Source organism: Balaenoptera physalus, assembly GCF_965194825.1.
Source record: "Balaenoptera physalus genome assembly, chromosome: 20".
Taxonomy (NCBI): domain Eukaryota; kingdom Metazoa; phylum Chordata; class Mammalia; order Artiodactyla; family Balaenopteridae; genus Balaenoptera; species Balaenoptera physalus.
In genome coordinates this window covers 18506594-18526535 of record NC_138901.1, presented here as the reverse complement: position 1 = coordinate 18526535, position 19942 = coordinate 18506594, and the positions used below count along the sequence as shown (strand labels likewise).

At 50.7% G+C, this 19942-nt stretch overlaps 1 protein-coding gene across 2 annotated transcripts in view; it reads right to left on the bottom strand.

Annotated features, from left to right (window-relative positions):
• Positions 1 to 9956, bottom strand: part of LASP1 (LIM and SH3 protein 1) — a 40461-nt gene extending 30505 nt beyond the window's left edge. The window contains exons 1-2 of one of the 2 annotated variants that reach the window (XM_082442394.1): positions 9510 to 9956; positions 2211 to 2305 (exon numbers count right to left, since the gene is read on the bottom strand). In XM_082442394.1, coding sequence (XP_082298520.1) covers positions 2211 to 2305; positions 9510 to 9578 — 164 coding nt within the window. In that variant the 5' untranslated portion in view covers positions 9579 to 9956. The remainder of the gene's footprint in view (positions 1 to 2210; positions 2306 to 9509) is intronic. The other variant, XM_082442393.1, reaches the window with a different exon arrangement.
• Positions 9957 to 19942: the final 9986 nt, after the last annotated feature.

The window sequence follows — 19942 nt, the reverse complement described above, 5'->3', positions numbered from 1 at the left end:
AGGGATGAGAGTGAACACGCAACACCCGTGCCTGGCACGTCGCAGGTGCGCAAAACTTTTTGGTCTAGGCTCCAGCATCCCTGGGTAGGAATTTTTAACCACGGGAAAACTGAGGCCCCGACAGGTCCGGAGGGCGCCCCGAGCAAGCCGGGCCTGCCTCTGGGTTATCCCGGAATCCCCACGTCTGGCTTGCTGGCAAGGACCTGCAGCTCAGCAGACGCCAGCTGAGGGAGTGTGGCTGCCTCGGGCCAGGTGCTACCACCGCGCGGGTGAAACACAGCTGGGCCACAAATCCCCCGAGTGTTCGGCCCCTCATCCAGGGTCCTTCCCAGGTAACATCCCAGCTGGGCCAAAGGTCAGCTAGGCGTGGAAGAATAAGGGCTGTAAAGGCTCAGGGAATGGACAGGGGTCAACCTGCTTCTCTGGCTGGAGGCCAGGAGAGAGACAGGGGAATCTCACCCTCGGCAGGTTGGAAGCAGCATCCCAGGAGGGGTGTTTCATCTTCTGCCTTCCCTGGAGCCCCCCTAACCCCTGAAGGAGCTACCCACCCCTACTTGCTGCAGCCTCCCTAGAAGAGGGTGAGAAAAGTAAGCTGGGACTTTGGCACTAGACTGAGAACAGGCAGAGAAAACAAGGACAAGCCTCTGATTTCTTTCTCCAACTCCCAGCGCTTGCTGCATTCTAGGCTACCGGAGTCTTAGGAAGAGACATGAAGAAGCCTTAGTCCCTGCCATCCACTGGGCTCCGGGCTCAGCCAGACTTCTGCCTGGAGGGGCCGAGGCGCAGAAGCTGCCCCCAAAGGAGCCTAGGTGCCCAGAATCTAGCCTGAAGTGGGCCAGCAATCAAGGGGTTAACTGCCCCAGCCTCTGGCTTTGCTGAACCCCACCCTACTCCCCAACAGAGGGAGGAAGTTGCAGAGAATCAGGGCTTGTGTGAGCCTTTAAGAATTTGAAGAATGTCCCATTTCCCTTGGGGGGGGGGGGTGGGAGAGGTCGGTATGGGGAAGAAGACCAGTGGAAGCTAATAGAGGAGAAGGGGCAGCTGAAGGAGGAGGCAGGACAGAGCTGTGACCCTCCTTCTACCCCAGGCAGTCTTCCCAGTGCCCCCAATCCCTCCCAGAAGGGAGGTGATTCATGGTGCTTCTTGGGCTTGAGATTTTACCAGAAAATATATTTTCCCAGCACCTGGCACAGGTTGGCATCTAGCAGCCGGCAGGGCAGGCAGTAAGCGCCTGATGAATGCTCCAGCCCCAAGGAGAAGAGGGTGTGGTATGTGCAGGGGAGGGGAGGGCAGTAAGGGGGAAGACAGCCTTTCACAGGGGTTTAAGGTCCCAAAGTTCCCCTCCCAGGTGAACTTCAGCTGCAGAAAGCCTCCTGACTGAGAATTTAAAAAGAAAAAAAAAAAAGACTCAAGTCAGATCCTGAATTTTTTTGAACACTGATCTTGCCGCCTACTTGCAGTGACTTGACCTTCTGAAGCCCCACCTAGTAGCGTGGCTGTGAGGTCCTACATGAGCCCTGACCTGAATGCAATCAACCTGAAACTGCATGGGATGGGATGGGGGTATCCCCCTGGAATGGGGGACCCCACCTCTACCCACCTCCCCACAGCAGACCAGAGCAAACTCCACTGGAAAAGACATGAAGGTCTCCACCTCCCACCAGGCAGGGAATAGATCTGCCTGGGGCCAGGCCGCTCCCTTCATGCTGCCCCCACTTCTCAAGAAATGACTACTGGGAAGGGCCGTAGCCAGGAGCCCCCAGGCCTAGTGCCCAGACCGTCTGGTAGGGGGCAGGGGAGAGGAAACAGTCAGGTGCGGTCATGGGGAAAGAAATGTGGAAGGCGAAGTGGAGAACAGAACTGGGCAGAAACAGGACTTTTTCTTGAAAGCCCACGCTGGATCCCTCTCTCACAGCAGACTGCGGTGGAAAGAACAAGCTTGCTCTACGGGGTTTGAACTGGCCTGTCACTAGTCATTCATCTTGGGAAAGCCCCTTCCCTTCCTCAAGCTTCAGTTTCCTTCGCTGTAAAATGGGCACATTAACAGCCCTGACTTCATCCAGCTGTGGTGAGGAGGACTCAACATGGTTAAAACACATGGAGCAGAGCGTGGAAATGCTGGGCCATGTCCTCTTGTGGGTATCAGAATGGAAGGAAGCGCTAGGAGGGAGCCAAGTGCCCGCCCAGCCCCTGCCCAAGGCAGGACTCACGCGTTGCAGTAGGGCTTCTTCTCATAGCCCTTGTAGTTCTTCATGTTGAGTGTCATCTTGCAGGTCTCGCAGTGGAAGCATGCTTTATGCCAGAACTGGGGACAGAGGCAGAGGGAGGACACCCGTCAGACACCAGGATTCAGGAAGGGGGCTCGGGCCCCAGGAAGGAGCTCTCCATCCGGGGACTGGAACACAGACACACCCCAGGTGAGCCGGGGCCATCTCAGGTCACAGGCTCTGGCAGCTGATGACACCACCCTCCCTCCCCTGTCCCACTGGAGCTATCCGGAGGGGGAGAAGGGCAGACACAAGGTTGAGTGGGGAAGAGGCCAGTTATAACAGTAGCGAGCAGCCCCCAGAAGGTCTGCTCCACCTCCCCCAGACCACTCCCTCTGACGGAGCAGGAGAAGCCTCATTGCTTATGCAAAGCTGCGCCAGGGTTGCTAAGAAGCCGGTGCTGAACGTGAGGGGCAGCTCCTCAGCCTTGACAGAGGAGGAGGGCCCAGCCCCCATGCACCCAGTCCCTCCTAGCTCCCACACCAGGGCCTCCAGACACACCTGAGCCTCCAGACACACCTGGACCTGGGCAATGCGCCAGCCCCACTGCCTCCCCTTCCTGAGCGACCCCTGCCCAGACTGGGGGTGGGTGCCCCAGGCTCTAGCCTGGGGGCTAGACTGGCACCACCCCAGGCTCTAGCCACCACACCCACACCCTTCCCCCATCCCTCAGCTGGTCTTCCTCTGAGGCACCGCCCTCCTCTGCTTGGAGGTGGACCCCCCCCCAGTAGTGGACATCAAAGCCCCGCCCTGACTAGCTGTGTGACCTTGGTCAGGACCTACACCTGTGAGCAATTTCTGCGTCTGTAGAATGGAAATCATAATACCCATCTCTCTTGGGATGGTTGAGGTTTAAGTGAGAAATCACCTACAAAGCCCTCAGCGTAGCACCTGGCACCCCTACATACTCGAGTGTCAGGTGCTGGGTGCGGCAGAGACGACCCTCAGCCGAGGGGGCTCGGCGGCTCGGCGGGAGGTGGGTGTGTCTTGGGGTGCAGGTGGGGCTCTGCCGTGCCCAGCCACAGCTACAATGCATGTGAGTGAGAATGCGCGGCAGGGAAGACTCCACTGCAGCCCGGGGACCCAGAACGGAACCAGGATCCACCCAGGGCGGCTGAGGGAGGGGAAGAGAGTCAAGGACCACGAGGACAGGGCAACTGATGCAACAGAGGTGACCCCATCCTGAGAAACGCCGATGCTCACGCAAACCCAAGCAAATGAGAGAAGTCCGCCCCTGGCAGCCCAGGACGAGGCCCCCGGATCAGCACCCACCAGGAGTCCAGCTTCCAGGACCCCAGAATCCGGGCTGCTGGGGTGACCCAGCTGGCCCGTCCCTGCCCCATTTCCCAGCAGCCAAGGGAGACACTCCTGACCCCTCAAAGAAAGAGGCCAGAAGCCAGGGAAGGGCACAGGGAGGCTTTCGAGGTGCCCAGCACGCGCCCGGCTCTTGGCCACCTGTCAGGAAATTTCCCCAAGGAGGTGCTTTTCAAAATGTGTTTCCCAACCAAGGCGTGCTTCTAGGACACTTCGGAGAAGGGGACAGAAAAAAGGAAGCTGAGACGTTGGCATACCACCTCCCTCACCCTGGACCACTTCAACCAGAGACGACGGGGTAATTTGGGGGGTAATCACCTTCTAACAGGGTACTTTCCCCATCAAGGAGACCCAAAGGACTCTCCAGTGGTGGAACAGTAAACAAAGTGACGGGAGAACTGCTCTTTGGGAAGAAGGTCAGCGGGAAATCTGGAAGCAAGGGATGGCTGTTGTAAGCTGGGCCTCCACCCCAACCGGGGCCTATCCCTGAGTCCAGCCCACACTCCTCCCGGTGCAAAACCCCAGCACAGACAACCCACCGGAAAGCTAAAACAGGGTAGTCCCTGCCCCCACCAGCCCTCGAAGTGAAAGCCCCTCTCCCTCCCCCAATGCCTGGGAGGCGCTGGCAGAGTGCCCCAGCCCTGTCACCACCCAGTCTGCTGGCCTCTGCCTGCTTAGCTGCACATGCCCCTGCCTGGGCCCCTACCCCCGCAGGGGCCTGCCAGGAAAAACATTTTCTGGAATCCAGACCATGACCCACTTTCACACACACGTAGGCAGGAATCCGCACTGTCCTAGGCCTGGGGACCTCCGACGCTGCCCCCTGATTGACTTGGGGGAGAGAAGGAGAGAGACACAGACACTTCCACCCTAGCAGACAGCCAGGTCCCCACCCTGGAGCCAAGCCCCTTGGGAAGGGGGCATAGTATACTGGCCAGGCTGGGGTAAAAGGCCAACAGCCAATCCGGGGGTTCCACAAGACACACACACACACACACACACACACACACACACACACACACACACACACACACACACACACACACACACACACACACACACACACACACACACACACACACACACACACACACACACACACACACCCGCCAGCTGCCACTGGGAGGAAGGGGAGCCCTGTACAAGGGAACGGTGCCCATTTCCATCGGTAGCTCCTCCCCACCTCACCCCCACCCCCCTTGCTCTCGGCTACACACGTTAGAGGCTGAGGCAGTGGTCATCTGTTCTCTTACAGGGGGTCCAGTAACAGAAAAATGAAAACAAGAGTGGACTGAGTACCTTCAGGGTAACTACGGAACTCGGTCTCTGCATCTGTAAAGAGGAGCTAAAACTCCCGGTCCCAAAGAGGTGCTGAGAGGAGATGACACAGGCGCCAAGCCTGGCACCACTAGCTGCTTCTCGTCACTTCCCTCCCCTCTCTGGAGGAGGGCTCCAAGGTTCAAGAAAATCCAGCAGCTCCTGCCACTGTGTCCTTTTGGGGTAGGAAAGCGAGGGGAGCAGGGGCAGAAAATGACAAGTCATTCAACAGCCCCTTTGGGCCAAGCCTGGGCCGGGAACCCTGAGGGGACCCCAAATGAAAAAACCCCATCCCTGTCTCAGTTGGGTCTGGTGAAGGACACAGGGAAATAAGTCAATACAACCCCACAATGAGCCTCTGTCTGCCTCTTTCCCCTGCCCCACGAGCCCTGTCTCAGAGCAAGAGTCCCCTCTTTCTTTTCAATTTCTTTTTTTTTAATCTTTTTTGTATTTTTTGGCCGCACCATGCGGCATGTGGGAATCTTAGTTCCCTCACCAGGGATCGAACCCACGCCCCCTGCCTTGGAAGCACAGAGGCTTAATCACTGGACCACCAGAGAAGTTCAAGAGTCCCCTCTTTCTTAGAGGCCACAGGTAAGAAGATTTCAGAGGATTCCCGGGACTCAGGGAGCAAAGTTACCTCTAGGCATGCAACTCGAATCCTCCCTGCTGCCCCGGAAGTCCACTGTTTCCCTGTTCACCAAAAACCAGACCTCTGGTGCCTGTTAGAAGCCTCTCAGCCCATCTCCTAGGCTCCAGCATCGCCCTCAACTCTCCCTTGCCTGCAGCTCCAAAGCTGCAACCAACTCCACAGAAAGGCAGACAGAGGCTGATGGGACAGAAGCAAGACCCCCCGCACTTGGGTGAGGCTTGGGCCAGCCCTGTCTCTCTGGAATCACCATGGAGGTGGCGGAAGCGGCTGCTCACAGCTCTGGGTGAGGGGGATGCGGTGAACTTCGGGTCGCTGTGCCTGCAGCCTGGTATCTTGCCCTCTGCACCCGGGCTGCCTATGACTCAGGGTTGGAGTATGAGACCTCTCCCTCCCTTCCTGTCACCCAGGGTTACAGTTTCTCACTCCTCCAGGGGCAACCCTAGCCCCACCCGGGCCAGGTCACCAGCCTAGCTCAGTTGGCCACCTGGGAGGCTGGCTTAAAGGCATAGACCGTGGCTGCACCACCACACATTCCCAGGGAGTGTTATTCCTGGTTCAAGAGCCCAGGCCCAGAGCATTCCTCAGGCCAGGGTCAGGAAGGGGAGGGACCACTATTAACGAGATAGTGTAAATAAAAGTACTTTTTGCAAACACAACAGGCAGAAGAGCTGAGCAAGAAGAACTTTAGGTCTGAATTCCTGCTCTGGCGGAAAGGGGAGTGAGCCACATGACCTGCCTGAGCCTCTGATTATGGGGTTCTTAATTTACAGGAGCGATCACATCTGCTTTGTGAGGCTCCTGCGAAGACTGGGCCTGGCACATTCCAGTGAGTCGTAGCTGTTATGAATGGACGGTCACGGGATGATGGTGGGGTGCTCTCAGCTAGGAAATGAGGCGCCAGGGCTGCAAGGCCTTTTCTCCTTTTTTGTGTCCAGCCCAGCTTCCTTCTACCTTGCTGCCCCCTGTGGGGGCTGAGAGGAAGGTGGTTCAGACAGCCAGAGGCAGAGAGCTCTCCCAATGGGGGAGTCCGGGGAACTGCCTCCACCTGTGTTCAGGAGGCCGGCGAAAGCAAGCCAGGGGAGAGGGACATGGCAAGACTCTTGACAATGCAGGTCCCCAGCCAGATACGACTGCTTCCTCACAGGGTCTAGGACAAAACTCCACCTCCCTCAAAATGTAGAGGACGTTGTGAGACGCAGCCCCTCTCCCTCCCCAAAGGCCCTGCAGCAGCCCCTGAGGGTGCCTGGCACAAAGTAGATGCTCAATAAATATTTGTTGAATGAATGAGTGACGTCACCCTGTTTCTCCCCCAACTCTGATCCCATAAGTCCTCTGGGGAAGCGAATCTCGACCTCAAACACCAGCAATACATATTTATTCAGCACCCAGCAATACATATTTATTCAGCACACAGAGCACACTGGGTACGGCAGGTTGAGGGCAGGGTGGCCATCATAGGTGACACAGACTTTAACCCAGCTAAGCCTTTGGGAGATAAGGCTCAGGGAGGAGAAAAGGCTAACACCAAGGATGTAGCTTTTGCTCTGGGTCATGTTGTGTCGTAGGGAAATTGCAGTGAAACAGGCGAGTCTAATTTGACTCTCTCCTGTTATAAATGGGAAGCCTTGGGAAGTTGGTTAGCAACTGTATCTATGCGACCGAAGGTTCCCCCTCAGGTCTCAGTCCTCCAGGCACCAGGTCCCCATTCCAAGTGCCTGCCCTTACTACCTGAAGGGGGTTGGGAGGAACAGGTCTGATACCTGGATATTCCAGGCCTCCTGCTCAGTGCAGGGGTGAGGTCTCCCCAGGGCCACCTCCTGTAAGGAGAGTTCTAAAAAGAGAGAGGAATCACGAACTCTCACTTCCCAGGGCAACCCCCACCTGAATGTCCCCTTTCTGCGAGGGCAAGAGAACAGCTGGGGAGGGCACCTTGAAGGATCCCTGCACCACTCCCCTCTGACTCCAAAGGTATGGGGCTGCAGAGAGTACCCCAGCAAGGTAGGGAGGGCACAGCCTATACCACATCCCCTTCCGGGCACTTTAGTGCACTTCCCCACCTTCAAGGAAAAGACATTACCATACCCATTTGATAGATGGTGAATACTGAGGCCTAGAGCCATTCGTAGAGCTGGCAGGAGCAGACCTGGAACTAGGACCAAGTCTCCCAACTCCCAGGCTAGCAATCCCTCCATCATATATTGCTTCTGCCTTACGTGGGTGGAAAGTGGCCACAGCCTCTTCCCAGTTCATGACCGTGCAGAAGAAGGAGGGCACAGGGAACTCAAGATGCAGAGACCAAAATCCCTATCACCGGGGAAGGGCAAAAACCCCAGTGTGTAAGGACAGAGAGCTCTCAGCTCCTGCCTCCAAGCTCAAATCCTGCCTTCCGGCATGGTCATTGGGAAGGTCAGTACCCACATCCCTTGTACCCATAACATGGCCTTCCTCTCCACCTGCCCAGCCAGGCCCAGGACAGTGAAACAGCAGCAGCCCCATATGCCCCTTTCCTCCAAGAGCAATTTCAAATGTACCTCAGAACCTTGGAAACCCCACCCCCTCACCCTGACTCAGAGACCAAAGGTCACTGAGGAAGCACCAACCCCAAGGTGGAGGGGAAAGACAAAAGTATCCAACGAACTACCCTTTCCCAAACAAAACCTGGCTCCAGGTGGGCTCTGCACCCCTCTTCCATCCCATGCCCCCCAGCCCCTGCCACTCCAGACGGGAAGGAGGGAATCTTTGGACTTGGAGCCAGCTTTAGGAGGTAGATGACAGGCACGATGAGGAGGGGGACAAAATCACACAGGCTTCTCCTCCAGACTGGGGAGGGGATGCAGAGAGGAGGTGGATTTTGCCTTAGGATCTTCGGGAGATTAAAAGAGGCCAGGATCCTACCCCAAACTGCCGGAAATACCCAGTTCTACTCTCCGCCCCCCTCCAAAAGTATAATGGCAACCAGATGAACGAGTCCAGCATGATTGGGTGGGGGGGAGGAGGAAGACGCGTAAGGGCCCCCAGGGGACAGTGAATTTCCAGAAGGCCACCTTCCCTTCCCCCTAACACCTCCCCCTTTTCTTGGCTTCCCCTGAACTCAGCCAACCCCACCCTCCACTGGGGAAACCTGCTTTGAAAAGTTAGCTCTTTGTTCTACAAGCTGGACTCGGCCTCTGAGCACAATTTCAGATTTCTGTGAAGCGACCCCCACCCACCCTACTACTCCAGCACGCGACCCCGCCCCGGTCCGGCTGGGCGGACCAGCACTGGGAGTTGGCTTCCAATTTGAGGTGGGGGCTGGGAAGCTACGGAGGACGTCTGCTAGGCCATTAACCGCTGACCCACCAAGAGGACTGCAGGTCGTGCAAAAAAGGGGTCTCGCAGTGGGGCTTGGGGCCTTATCCGCAGGCCAGTTCACCAGATGCAACACTCGCCGGCTGATAGCCCCCGCCCTCCAGTCTCCAGGCCAGGAAGCCCGGCCATTCGCCGCCGGAGCGGACGGTTTCGCGGGGGCCCCCAACCTCTGCCCCGCCCCCCCGCCGCCCCCTCCCCCAGCGCCCAGCGCTTCCGCCTACTTGGCGCTCGGCGAGGCGGGGAGAGGGAGCGGCCGTCTCCTCTCACTCTCCCGGCCCTAGGGGGCGGGGCTGCACCCCTAACCTTCCCTCACTCCCCCCACCCCCACTCCGGGGCCTGGCTTCCCTACTCCACTCGCGTCCTCCCAACCCCTGGGCACAGAACCCACTCTTCTCCAGTAGTGGCTGCCCGCCACGCGTGGACTCCTTGCCTCGCCCCGGATCTCCTGGTTTCCAGACTGGGGTCTGTCCCCACACCCCACGACACCGCCCTCCCTCCCTCCTCTCAGGATCGCGGGGATGAGGCGGCATAGACCCAGCCCCGCTCTCCTCCCCCGATCTGGAGCACTGCTCGGGGATTGCAAAGACGTGTCTCCGGGTCCCGCGTCTCACCTTATCCAGACAGTTCACCTTCTCCGTAGGGTACACGATCTTGCCGCACCGGGCGCAGTTGGGATTCATGGCTCCGGGAAAAGCTAGGGCGGGGACGCCGGAGCTCGCGCACGTTCTCTTTCCCCGGAGCGAGCTGGCGGGAGACGGCCGCGGCTGCAACTGCACAGGCGACGGCGACGGCGGCTGGAGCTAGGGAACTGGCCTCCGCCTCCGCCCTCCTTCCCCTAATAAACACAGCGGGGAGGAGGGGCTGTACCGGGGCGGGGACGCGCCGCGGGCGCGGGCAGGGGCGCGCGCGGCGAGGCGCGCTCCCCGGGCGACCCAGGGCTGCGCGGGGGCGGGTTCCGGGGAGGACTGCGGGACCGGGGGTACGCGCCTAGGTGAGCTCCCAAGCAAAAGGAGCCCTGGAGAGATAGGCCCGGAGGCTAGGCGCGGACAGACGACCTTGCCCAGGGCACTTCCGGCGGGGCGGAGCCGATCTGGCTGCACATCTGGGCGCCTGGGCTGCAGGGGGCGGGCAAACACCTCGCACCCTTCCAGGGTGGGGTTTGAGCCCACCCGAACACCAAATCAGATTCTCCAGATTTGGAGACTTCCTTTGTACCCGTCGGTACCCGGCGAGAACCTGCGGACCGAACGGGAAGCCCCTGCTCCGCCCCCATTAGCCTTCCCCTGCAACATCCTTTCCCACATTTGTAGGGCGGAACCAGTCCCTCCCGCCAGGACTCAGCGCCTCGCAGCCGAGTTAGGTTTTCCCTCCCCGCGCCTCTGCCGTGTAGCTTTCCTGTGGTTCCCCGGATCCGGGGGCCTTCTGCTTTCTGCTTGGCCCCTTTTCCTCTTTCGTTCCTTTCTCCATATCCTTACTCTCCACCTTTGGTGTAGCGTTGACTTAACGCCCAAAAGAGCACTATCCAAGCGCAGAAACGGCGTGGGGGTATAGCTCAGTGGTAGAGCATTTGACTGCAGATCAAGAGGTCCCTGGTTCAAATCCGGGTGCCCCCTCGTAGTTTTTTCCTCAACTTATGTAACTAGTATAATTTATTCTTGACTCATATTTTAACCTTGGGTTCTACGTTAAAGAAAGCAGAGAAAAGCTACTTAAAAATTCCTTCCTCATTTTCCAACCGTAACGGAAAGCTTTCGGCTTTACTTTGTACTCAGCAGGAGGAGGGGGTGGGTACAGGCACAAATCAGGTACAAAAGCTACAGGTCCCCACTACCCACGCCAGCGGTATCAGGACTTCTGCGGTCACCGCTGGCAGCCTCAGGGGTGTCAGGCAGTTCCAGGAGCTGGTTCAGGAGACAAGACTCCCCCAAGTTCCTGTTCAGTTTTGGGTGGGGCTGGGTCAAGGGAAGGAAACCCACAGACACAGACTTTCTCCAACTTCACCTTTCTTTATTACCGGTGACAGGCGCATGCCGTGTTTCCCTATTGCTCATGCCACCGGCAGAGTGAAAGCACTTCGAGAACGTCGAAATGGCCAATGCCGACCCAAAAGTTCATTTAATTTACAAAAATAAAGTTACATCCGGATGTAAACTGATATAAACTAATGTAGTGGTTCTCAAACTTGAGCTTGCGTCAGAATTACCTGGAGAGTTTGTTAAAGCACCTCCCGGTTTCTGATTCTCTTGGCCTGGAGTGGGACCCCGAGAATGTGCATTTTTAACAAGTTCCCAGGGAATGCTGATGCTGCTGGACGACACTTTGAGAACCACTGAACAAATAATAAAAGGCCATCAAGTTTCATAACCTAAAGATGGGGACAGATATCTATTGGCTGCGTGACTGACGGTATCAGTGTTGGGTCGGAGGAAAACGAGAAGGGAGCAAGGCCCCTCGACTAAGTTTTGCCCAAAAAAAGGAAAAAGAAAGGATAGTGGGAGAGGCATGCTTCTTCAGACAGGGGGCAGTTGTGATATTTTAAACTCGGAATTTGGTTGTGTCAGCCCTCGGGGCCCCGGGGGAATACTACTCGAATGCATTTTTCCCCACGGCTCCCATTACTGTGCGACGCGTCGCGAAGCTGGACATGACGATTAAACAGATCTGCCGTGCGGTGCAAAGCCCAGACCCGAGAAATAACTAATATTTCACCCCTTTCCTGGACATCAGGCCTCAAACTCACCACCTGTAGGTGTAACGGGCCAAAGCCCTGCCTTTGAACTAATATAAAGAAGGAGAAAGCCGTCCACTTTTCACCCTCCTTCTTACATCTATGCTGTGTCTCGTTAAACTTCGCCACTATATAAACCTTCTGAACTTGGATTCTGTTCTAATCTGCCTGGTCAGAGTATGAACTAGGCAAAATAATACTGCTCCGCCCCAACATTCCATCCCCCGCCCCGCAAAGAAACTGTAATTAACGTTAAACCAATAAGTCTTGAAGGGTCTCAGGGACTGGAAGGGTCTCAGCCTTCTTTCTGCCTGCTGAGGCTTCTTGCCACTGAGTGGGGGTATTCAGCTGAAACATGGTAGAGTCACCCCTGTGTGACTTCCGGGGAGAGAAAAAATTCACCTGGTGCAAGAGGATCTCCAGGATCCTCTTTGGATCCTGGATTCAGAAACCTCAGACTCTTGGGTTATTCGGGGTTAACCTGAGTGGCTGTGAAAAACAGAAAGGTAGACAAGGGGGCACCCGGATTTGAACCGGGGACCTCTTGATCTGCAGTCAAATGCTCTACCACTGAGCTATACCCCCTCTCTTGTTGAAAGCTTGGTAAATTCTTTTTAAATCCATTCCAAATTTTTCCTTCTGAAAATATCCAAAATTAGTCTCTTCTTGTTACATGATACTGAATTTAGTAATAACGAGTTTAAAAAGACTAACTAAAACCGTGGGATTTTGAAAACATGTGAACTTAGGTACCAATCTGCCTTTCTCTAGGTTCAATTCTTTATCCACAATCCCACTCATCTCTTCAACCTAAGAAGTCAGAGAAGAGCTTCTTGCAAAACTGAATAGGGAATCCTTTCCCCTGGTCTCTCTAAAAAGAATGCAAACACCAGCTGAACAGACATCTCCACTGAGAGACTTTCCTGGTGGTCCCTCTCTCTTTTTATGGAGCAACTACTATGTGCCCCACTCTAAGTGCAGAACATACTTTCAAATAGAAAGACACACAGGTTCTCAGCCTCACTGAGTTTAAAATCTAGTGGAGTCAGAATAGAAACAAATGCACAAATGAATAAACAAGGAAATGCCCAGTAGTAATAAGGGAAGTGACTAAAATGAAAAACAAGATGGTGTGTTAGGGAGGTCCAGGGGGGTATTTCAAGGTGGAGAGTCATGGAAAACTTTTCTTTGCAGGTGATTTTGGAGTTAAGATGTGAATGATATGAAAGAGACAGCCATTTGCCCAGCCCATCTGTCAGAGGCAGGCATTCCAGCTAAAGGAAATGGCCACTGCAAAGGCCGGAGGGCCAGAGTAGCTGGAGGAACATGAAACAGGGGAGAGTGATTCAAGAGAGCTGGAGAAGTAGCCAGAGAGCCTTATAGGCCCAAGTAAGGAGTTTGGATTTTATTCCAAATGGATGAAAAGCCAGCCGTTGGACAGTTTTGAGCAGAGGGACTGGAAATCATCATTCACGCTATTGTGGGGGAGATTTACAGGGAGTGAAGAGTAGAAACAGAGAATACATACAATGGACTACTATTCAGCCTTAAAAAGAAGGAAATTTTGCAATATGCGACAACAGGGGACATTATGCTAAGTGAAATAAGCCAATCGTAGAAGGACAATTACTGCATGATTCTACTTACATGAGGTACCTAAAACAATCACACTTATAGAAGCAGAGAGTAGAATGGTGGTTGCCAGGGATGAGGAGAGAGAAACCGGGAGTTGCTAATCAATGCATACAGTTTCAGTTATACAACATGAATACGTTCTAGAGAGCTGCTGTTGAACGTTGTGCCTATAGTTAACAGCATTGTATTGTACACTTAAAAATCTGTTAAGAGGGTAGATCTCGTGTTAAGTGTTCTTACCACAATAAAGGAAAAGAAGAAAAGTGGACACAATAAAATTTTTAAAAAGAGAGAGGGAGAGGTTAGGTAGGATTCTATTGCAACAGCGCAAGTGAGAGATGGTAGCAATGTCTGAGACTACAGTGACGTATTAGTTTCCTGTTGCTGCTGTAACAAATTACCACATACTTATTTGCTTAAAACAACACAAATGTATTATTACCTTACAGTTCTGGAGGTCAGAATTCCAAAATCAATTTTACTGGACTAAAATCAAGGTGCTGGTATGCCCACATTTCTTCTGGAGGCTTTAGAGTAGAATCAGTTTCCTTGACTTTTGTAGGTTGTAGAGTCCGCCAGCATTTCTTGGCTCATGGCCCCTTCCTCCATCTTCATAGCCAAGGTTGCATCTCCTCACCTTCTGATCTCTGCTCCTATCCTCACGTCTCTCCATCTCTGACTCTGATCCTCCTGCCTCCCTCTTATAAGGACTCTTCTGATTACTCAGATAATCCAGGATAATGCCCCCAACCCAAGACCCTTAATCACATCTAGAAAGTCCCTTTTATTATGTAAGATAACATATTCACAAGGGCCTTGGGATGTGGACATATTTGGAGGCCCATTGTTTAGCTTATCACAGGGAGAACAGCAGAGCTAGAGAGGAGAGCAGGCATCCAGATTGACCATGGCAGGGGAGCCATGTCCTTCCTGTACACTGGATGGCTTGAGAAAGATGAGGGAAAGAGCAGAATCAAGAATGGCTTTTCTTTAGAGTCACTGTTGGTGGGAAAGTAAATTGCTGCAGCCACTATGAAAAACAGTATGGAGGTGCCTCAAAAAACTAAAAATAGAGTTGCCATATGATCCAGCAATCCCACTCCTGGGCATATATCTGGACAAAGCTATAATTCAAAAAGATACATGCACCCCCGTGTTCACAGCAGTACTATTCACAATAGCCAAGACATGGAAACAACCTAAATGTCCATCGACAGATGACTGGATAAACAAGATGTGGTACATATCTACAATGGAATACTACTCAGCCATAAAAAAAGAATGAAATAATGCCATTTGCAGCAACATGGATGGACCTAGAGATTATCATACTAAGTAAAATCAGAAACAGAAAGACAAATACCATATGATATCACTTATTTGTGGAATCTAAAGTATGACACAAATGAACTTACCTAGGAAACAGAAGCAGACTCACAGACATAGAGAACAGACTTGTGGTTGCCAAGGGGCGGGGGAGGGATGGCTTGGGAGTTTAGGATTAGCAGATGCAAACTATTATATATAGAATGGATAAACAACAAGGTCCTACTGTATAGCACAGAGAACTATATTCAGTATCCTGTAATAAACCATAATGGAAAAGAATATGAAAAAATATATAAAAATATATGTATAACTGGATCACTTTGCTGTACACCTGAAACTAACACAAAATTGTAAATCAACTATATTCATTTATTTTTTTATTGATCAATATATAGTTTTACCAAGTGAATCTCTATGTTGAAGGTATCTAGTCAACTCCTGCCAATAGTAGACATGATTTTAAAGAAATACACTAATATGCCGGCCCCCCCAAAAAACATGTTGTTATTTTACTTATTTATTAGACATTTCAATTTCTTCCTTTGTTATATTACAAAGCTCTCAGGCTCTAAATTAATTAAAGTATGAGATTGGCAGAAAAATAGAAAAATAATTGGAATGGGTAAAAAAATTGAATGTAGCATATTACAGACATGGCATTTCAAGTCATTTATGAGGAGAATTTTTCCAACGGTTTTCCAGGTACTCCCTGGAGCCTCTCCTGTAGGGACCCCCAATGGGGGTAGGGAGTGTTGCCAGGTTGGAATAACTCTCATCCTTCCTCATTTGAACCAAATTTAACTGTTTTACATAGTGAACTTATTGGTAAGTTGATCTGAAGGGTTCTGGACCTAGGATCCTGTGCTGCCATCAGACTCTGGTCACTAAGCCCTTCCTCTCCTTAGACATTCCAGAGCTGACACTGCTGCTCTCTGGAAAGAGTCACGTTGTCATCAGGAGAGAAAGGCTCTGAGGAGTCCTTCTTCACCGAGAGCCTTTCATTCCCCTCCCCTTCTAGGAGACGTGAACTTCAGAACCTCTGCCTCCGACACCCATTCCCTTTAATTCTCCAACTATACTTTAATAAAATAAATTTTAAAAAAAAGAATAACTCTTCTTTTTTGTCTTCACTATCTGGGTGGATGTGGTTTCCAGAGATAAAGAACTGAGAAAGGAGTAAGTTTAGGAAAAACAAAAACAAAAACAAAAAAACCCTCAAGAGTTTCTTTTTAAAGCTCTGAAACAGAACGTAATAAAGTACAGCCTCCTATCCTCATAGACTTCACATTCTAGTATGAGGTCAATATGCTAAGTTTGAGGTGCCCTGTAGACATTTAAGAGGAGATGTTAAGTATGCAGGTGGAGATCCAGTTAATTCTGAAGTTCAGGGAAATGTCTAGGTTGGAAACATAATTTGGGGAGTTGTCAGTGTATAGTTGGTAGCTGGTGAAAGAGGGAGTCAATCCCAGAAGTGCACTAGATTCGACTCATACCAGCTTGTGAGAACCAATTGTTAAATTTTCAGGTATTTTTAAAGCCAGTTGACTTCACTGGAAATTAGCAAGTGGGCGAATTTGCACTATGGGAATTGGCAAATGCTAAAAATCAGGTCCCCTGGAGCCAGTCGTTAGCCAACCCTGCTCCTGACTGATTCTGACTTTCTCCAAAAAGCAAGGGGCCAGCTCTTCAGCACTCTCTGAGGAGGAAAGATAAGGTGTAGAAGGTTTGAGACTGGAGAACGTATGTGAAATAGTCATTTTAGAGAGTGAGAAAGTGAACCTAGTCAGTCAGTGGTGGAAGAGTAATAAACAGGGAGACTGTCTGAGATTGGTGGAGCGACCCGGACTTCTGAGCTCTCCCCTAACCACATTCTGCTTCTTGGGTGCAAGCTTGGTGGAATGCCACAGTTGAGTTTAATTAGGTTTGGCTGATAGGTACCACCCAGGGCTTATAGTGAACCAGGCACTGTGCCACTGTGGGGAATACAAAAAGAAATGCAACATGATCCCTGCCCTCAAGGAACTTACAGTCTAGTTGGAGAAACAAGATACATACTCCAAGGGGAAAAAAATACCTGACAGTCGAGAAAGTAAAGGTAGAGAGTAACAGAACTACGGAGACAGCTTGTTGATAAGGAGAGAAATGAAGTCACAGACTTTCTTAAAAATTGGTAGTGAGAAAGAAGAAATGGACAGGCGATAACAGCTAAAGGGAAGATTTTCCAGTCTAGGGAAACCTGTTGATGATTGAAGGAGCCAAGCGAGTGGAAGAGACTGAAGATGCTGGAGAGAATGGAGATACTGCGGGCACGTCTGGTACAAGAGCAGGGGTGTCTTGGGAAGGACAAAGGAAGCACTTCCTCTCCTGTGCAAAGCACAGGCTGGGGATCCAATGCAGCTCGGGGTGCAGGCAGGGAGGATGGAAATTAGACTTAAAGAATTCCAAGATGCCAGAGGTACAAGAGGTTGTTGTTGTTGAAGGAGAGAAATCCCATCGCACACCCCACAGGACCTTCAAGCCCAGCTCAGACCGGACTTCGCCCTCCCCTTCTACCACTTGGGTGCGAATTGCCTTTTCTCTTGGTTCTTTAGCATCACCCCAGGAAACCTGAAACAATTGGTCATACATATCAAACTATTGTTAATGACCAATGCAATGTCTGGTCAGTAAACACTACAAATAAGCTGTAATCTCCTACTTGCCAGCAGAGGGGGTATAGCTCAGGGGTAGAGCATTTGACTGCAGATCAAGAGGTCCCCGGTTCAAATCCGGGTGCCCCCTCAGGTTCTCCTTTTAAACCTTAAATCATCCCAAAGATGGTAGAAAAGAAAGGTGGTACTAACCAAGCGAATATTTGGTCATTCTTCAGTGTTTTCTGGGAATACAAAAAGTAATAAACTACAGCATTGTAGATTTTATATTCTAATGAGGTCAATGAGCAAAGGAATTTCCTGTGTTCTCTATCTCTACGTCAATGGTTCCCAGTCTGTGGTTTGCGAGTTGAATTCTTGTAGGTCTGCCTGTGAGACACTTTCTACATAGGAAAAAAGAATTTATTTCATACTTCGTTACTTACCTGTTTCATTCTTATCCATTCATGAGTACGGTGGAGCTTTCCAGAGGCTACATGATGTCACAACAGACTAAACAGTGAAAATCCAGCTGTCTTTCATTAAGCCAGATATTAAAGGGATTTCTAACAGAATGTAAAGCAAAGCTATTCTTCTCATTATTTTTAAAATTTAAATACAGTTCTTTTTCATTTTAAAATGTTATGTATTTTAACAGGTAGTGGATTTATTACCTTAAGAATTTCACAATTTAAATTTCTAATCTGGTAAATGTCAATAGATATAACTGTATAAACAAAACCTCTTTGGAGTTCTCAATAACTTAAGAATGTAAAGAATATTCAGACAAAGATAATTGAGAATGACTGCTCTAAGTAAAGAGGTGGTTTGGGGAAGAGCATGCTGGAGTTGTGAAATGGCACAGGGAAGAGACGGCTCGTTCAAAAAGACATGACATCGAAGAATTTTGAAGAACATGTAGTGGATAAAGCAAGAAAGAGTCCTGAAATCCTAAGCAGTTTGGTGTTTCCGGAGTGTGAAATGTAAGAGGCGAGGTGACGGGAGATGAGTCCCGGGAGAAGGTAAGCCATTTCAGGAAGAGACTCCAATGCCATGCTAAGGAGATTGGACTTTATTCCATAGGCACTAGAGGACCAGTACAGGCTTTTAAGCAACCAGAGGTTATGGTCAGACCATTTGGAGGCTGTTGCAATAGCCTTCAACCAAGGGCAGACTTTTAGATGCATGGACAGAAAAATTAGTAGCACCAACCAAGACAACTAATATAGGCAGAAAAGCAAAATTTCTGGGAAAATCATGATTTCGGCTTTGGACGTCAGGTTTGAAGTGCCTGTGGGGTGGAGGTGTCCCAGTCTTTGGTTCCATACATTGGCTAGAGCTAAGCAGAAATGTCTGGGCTGGAGATACAGACTTGGGAGTTATCAGCATATTGATGGTAATGGAAGCTACTGGGTGGTGTGATCACTCAGGGAAATACACTGAGAAGGGACAATGAGTAGGGAGGAGAGAACAATACAACAGAGTGGCTTAGAGCCTGTGCTTTGGAATCAGCCAGACTCAGGGTGCCATTCCATCTCAACCTTTCATGATCTGTGTGATCTTGGACACATGGCTTAACCTTTCTATTTCTCAGTTTTCTCATCTGAAAAATGAGAATAATAATACCTAAGTCACAGGGTTGTGGGGAGGATTCAAGAAGTCACATTCCTGTAAAATGCTTAACTCAATGACTGGTACTTAGTAGCACTCCAAAAATAGTAACTTCTATTATTATTAACATCATGGAAACCATGGGTGAAGAGTATCAAGAAGATGGGAAGGGCCCCAGTGTGAAACGTTGTGAGGTCAAGTAAGATAAAGACTGAGGAGGGTCCTTGGATTTTGGAAAGAGTAGGTCATGGTGACCTTTCTAGTACAATTTTTCAGTATATATAATTTGTAGTATAATTTCAGTCATGTAGTGAGGACATAAACTACACTACAGGGGTTCAAGGAACATGTGCATGCAGGAAGTAAGGAAATAGAGACAGATCATTCCCAGACCTTTGGTTTTCATGGACCACTGAAATTACAAAAAAAAAAAAAAAAAGGGCAGTGTTGGGATAGTAGAAAGTTGACAGTTGACATAGGGTTGAAAGGAACATATTTAACAAAAAAGATGAAAGAAGATAATCCCAGAATAATAGGCAGTCCTTTCAATTGAGCAAATGGAGCTTTATAAGAAACACTGTGTTTTCCAAATATTTCTAATTTTGCCATAGATGAATAAAAATTCCTTCACACAAGGATGCTGACGTATGGAGACCATAGAGGTAGACTTCTTCATTTGTTCAGCAATCATTCAGCATGTATTTACTGAGCCAGGCCCTATGCTGAATGCTGGGGATATACCACTGAACGAAAAGGAGAACATGGGCTCAGTCTTTAATGGAGCATATAGACTAGTTGGGGGGGATCGTTATTCAACAAAGTCATCAAATATATATTGAAGAATTGAAATAAATAATAAGAAGGAAAAATACTACGTGAGAGAGGTCAGGGTAGAATTTCCCTAAGGAAAAGATATTTAAGCTGAGATCTGAAAAATCAGTAAACGTGAAATACATGATACGGGTAGGCAGGGTAGAGTATTCCAAGCATGTGTGAGGCCTATGGGTATTCAGGAGCATAGATGGTATCTGGGACCAAAACGTCAACCCTGCAGAGCAAGACAGAGCACGGTGCAAGATGAGGTTAAGAGGTAGGACAATGCCAGATCGGG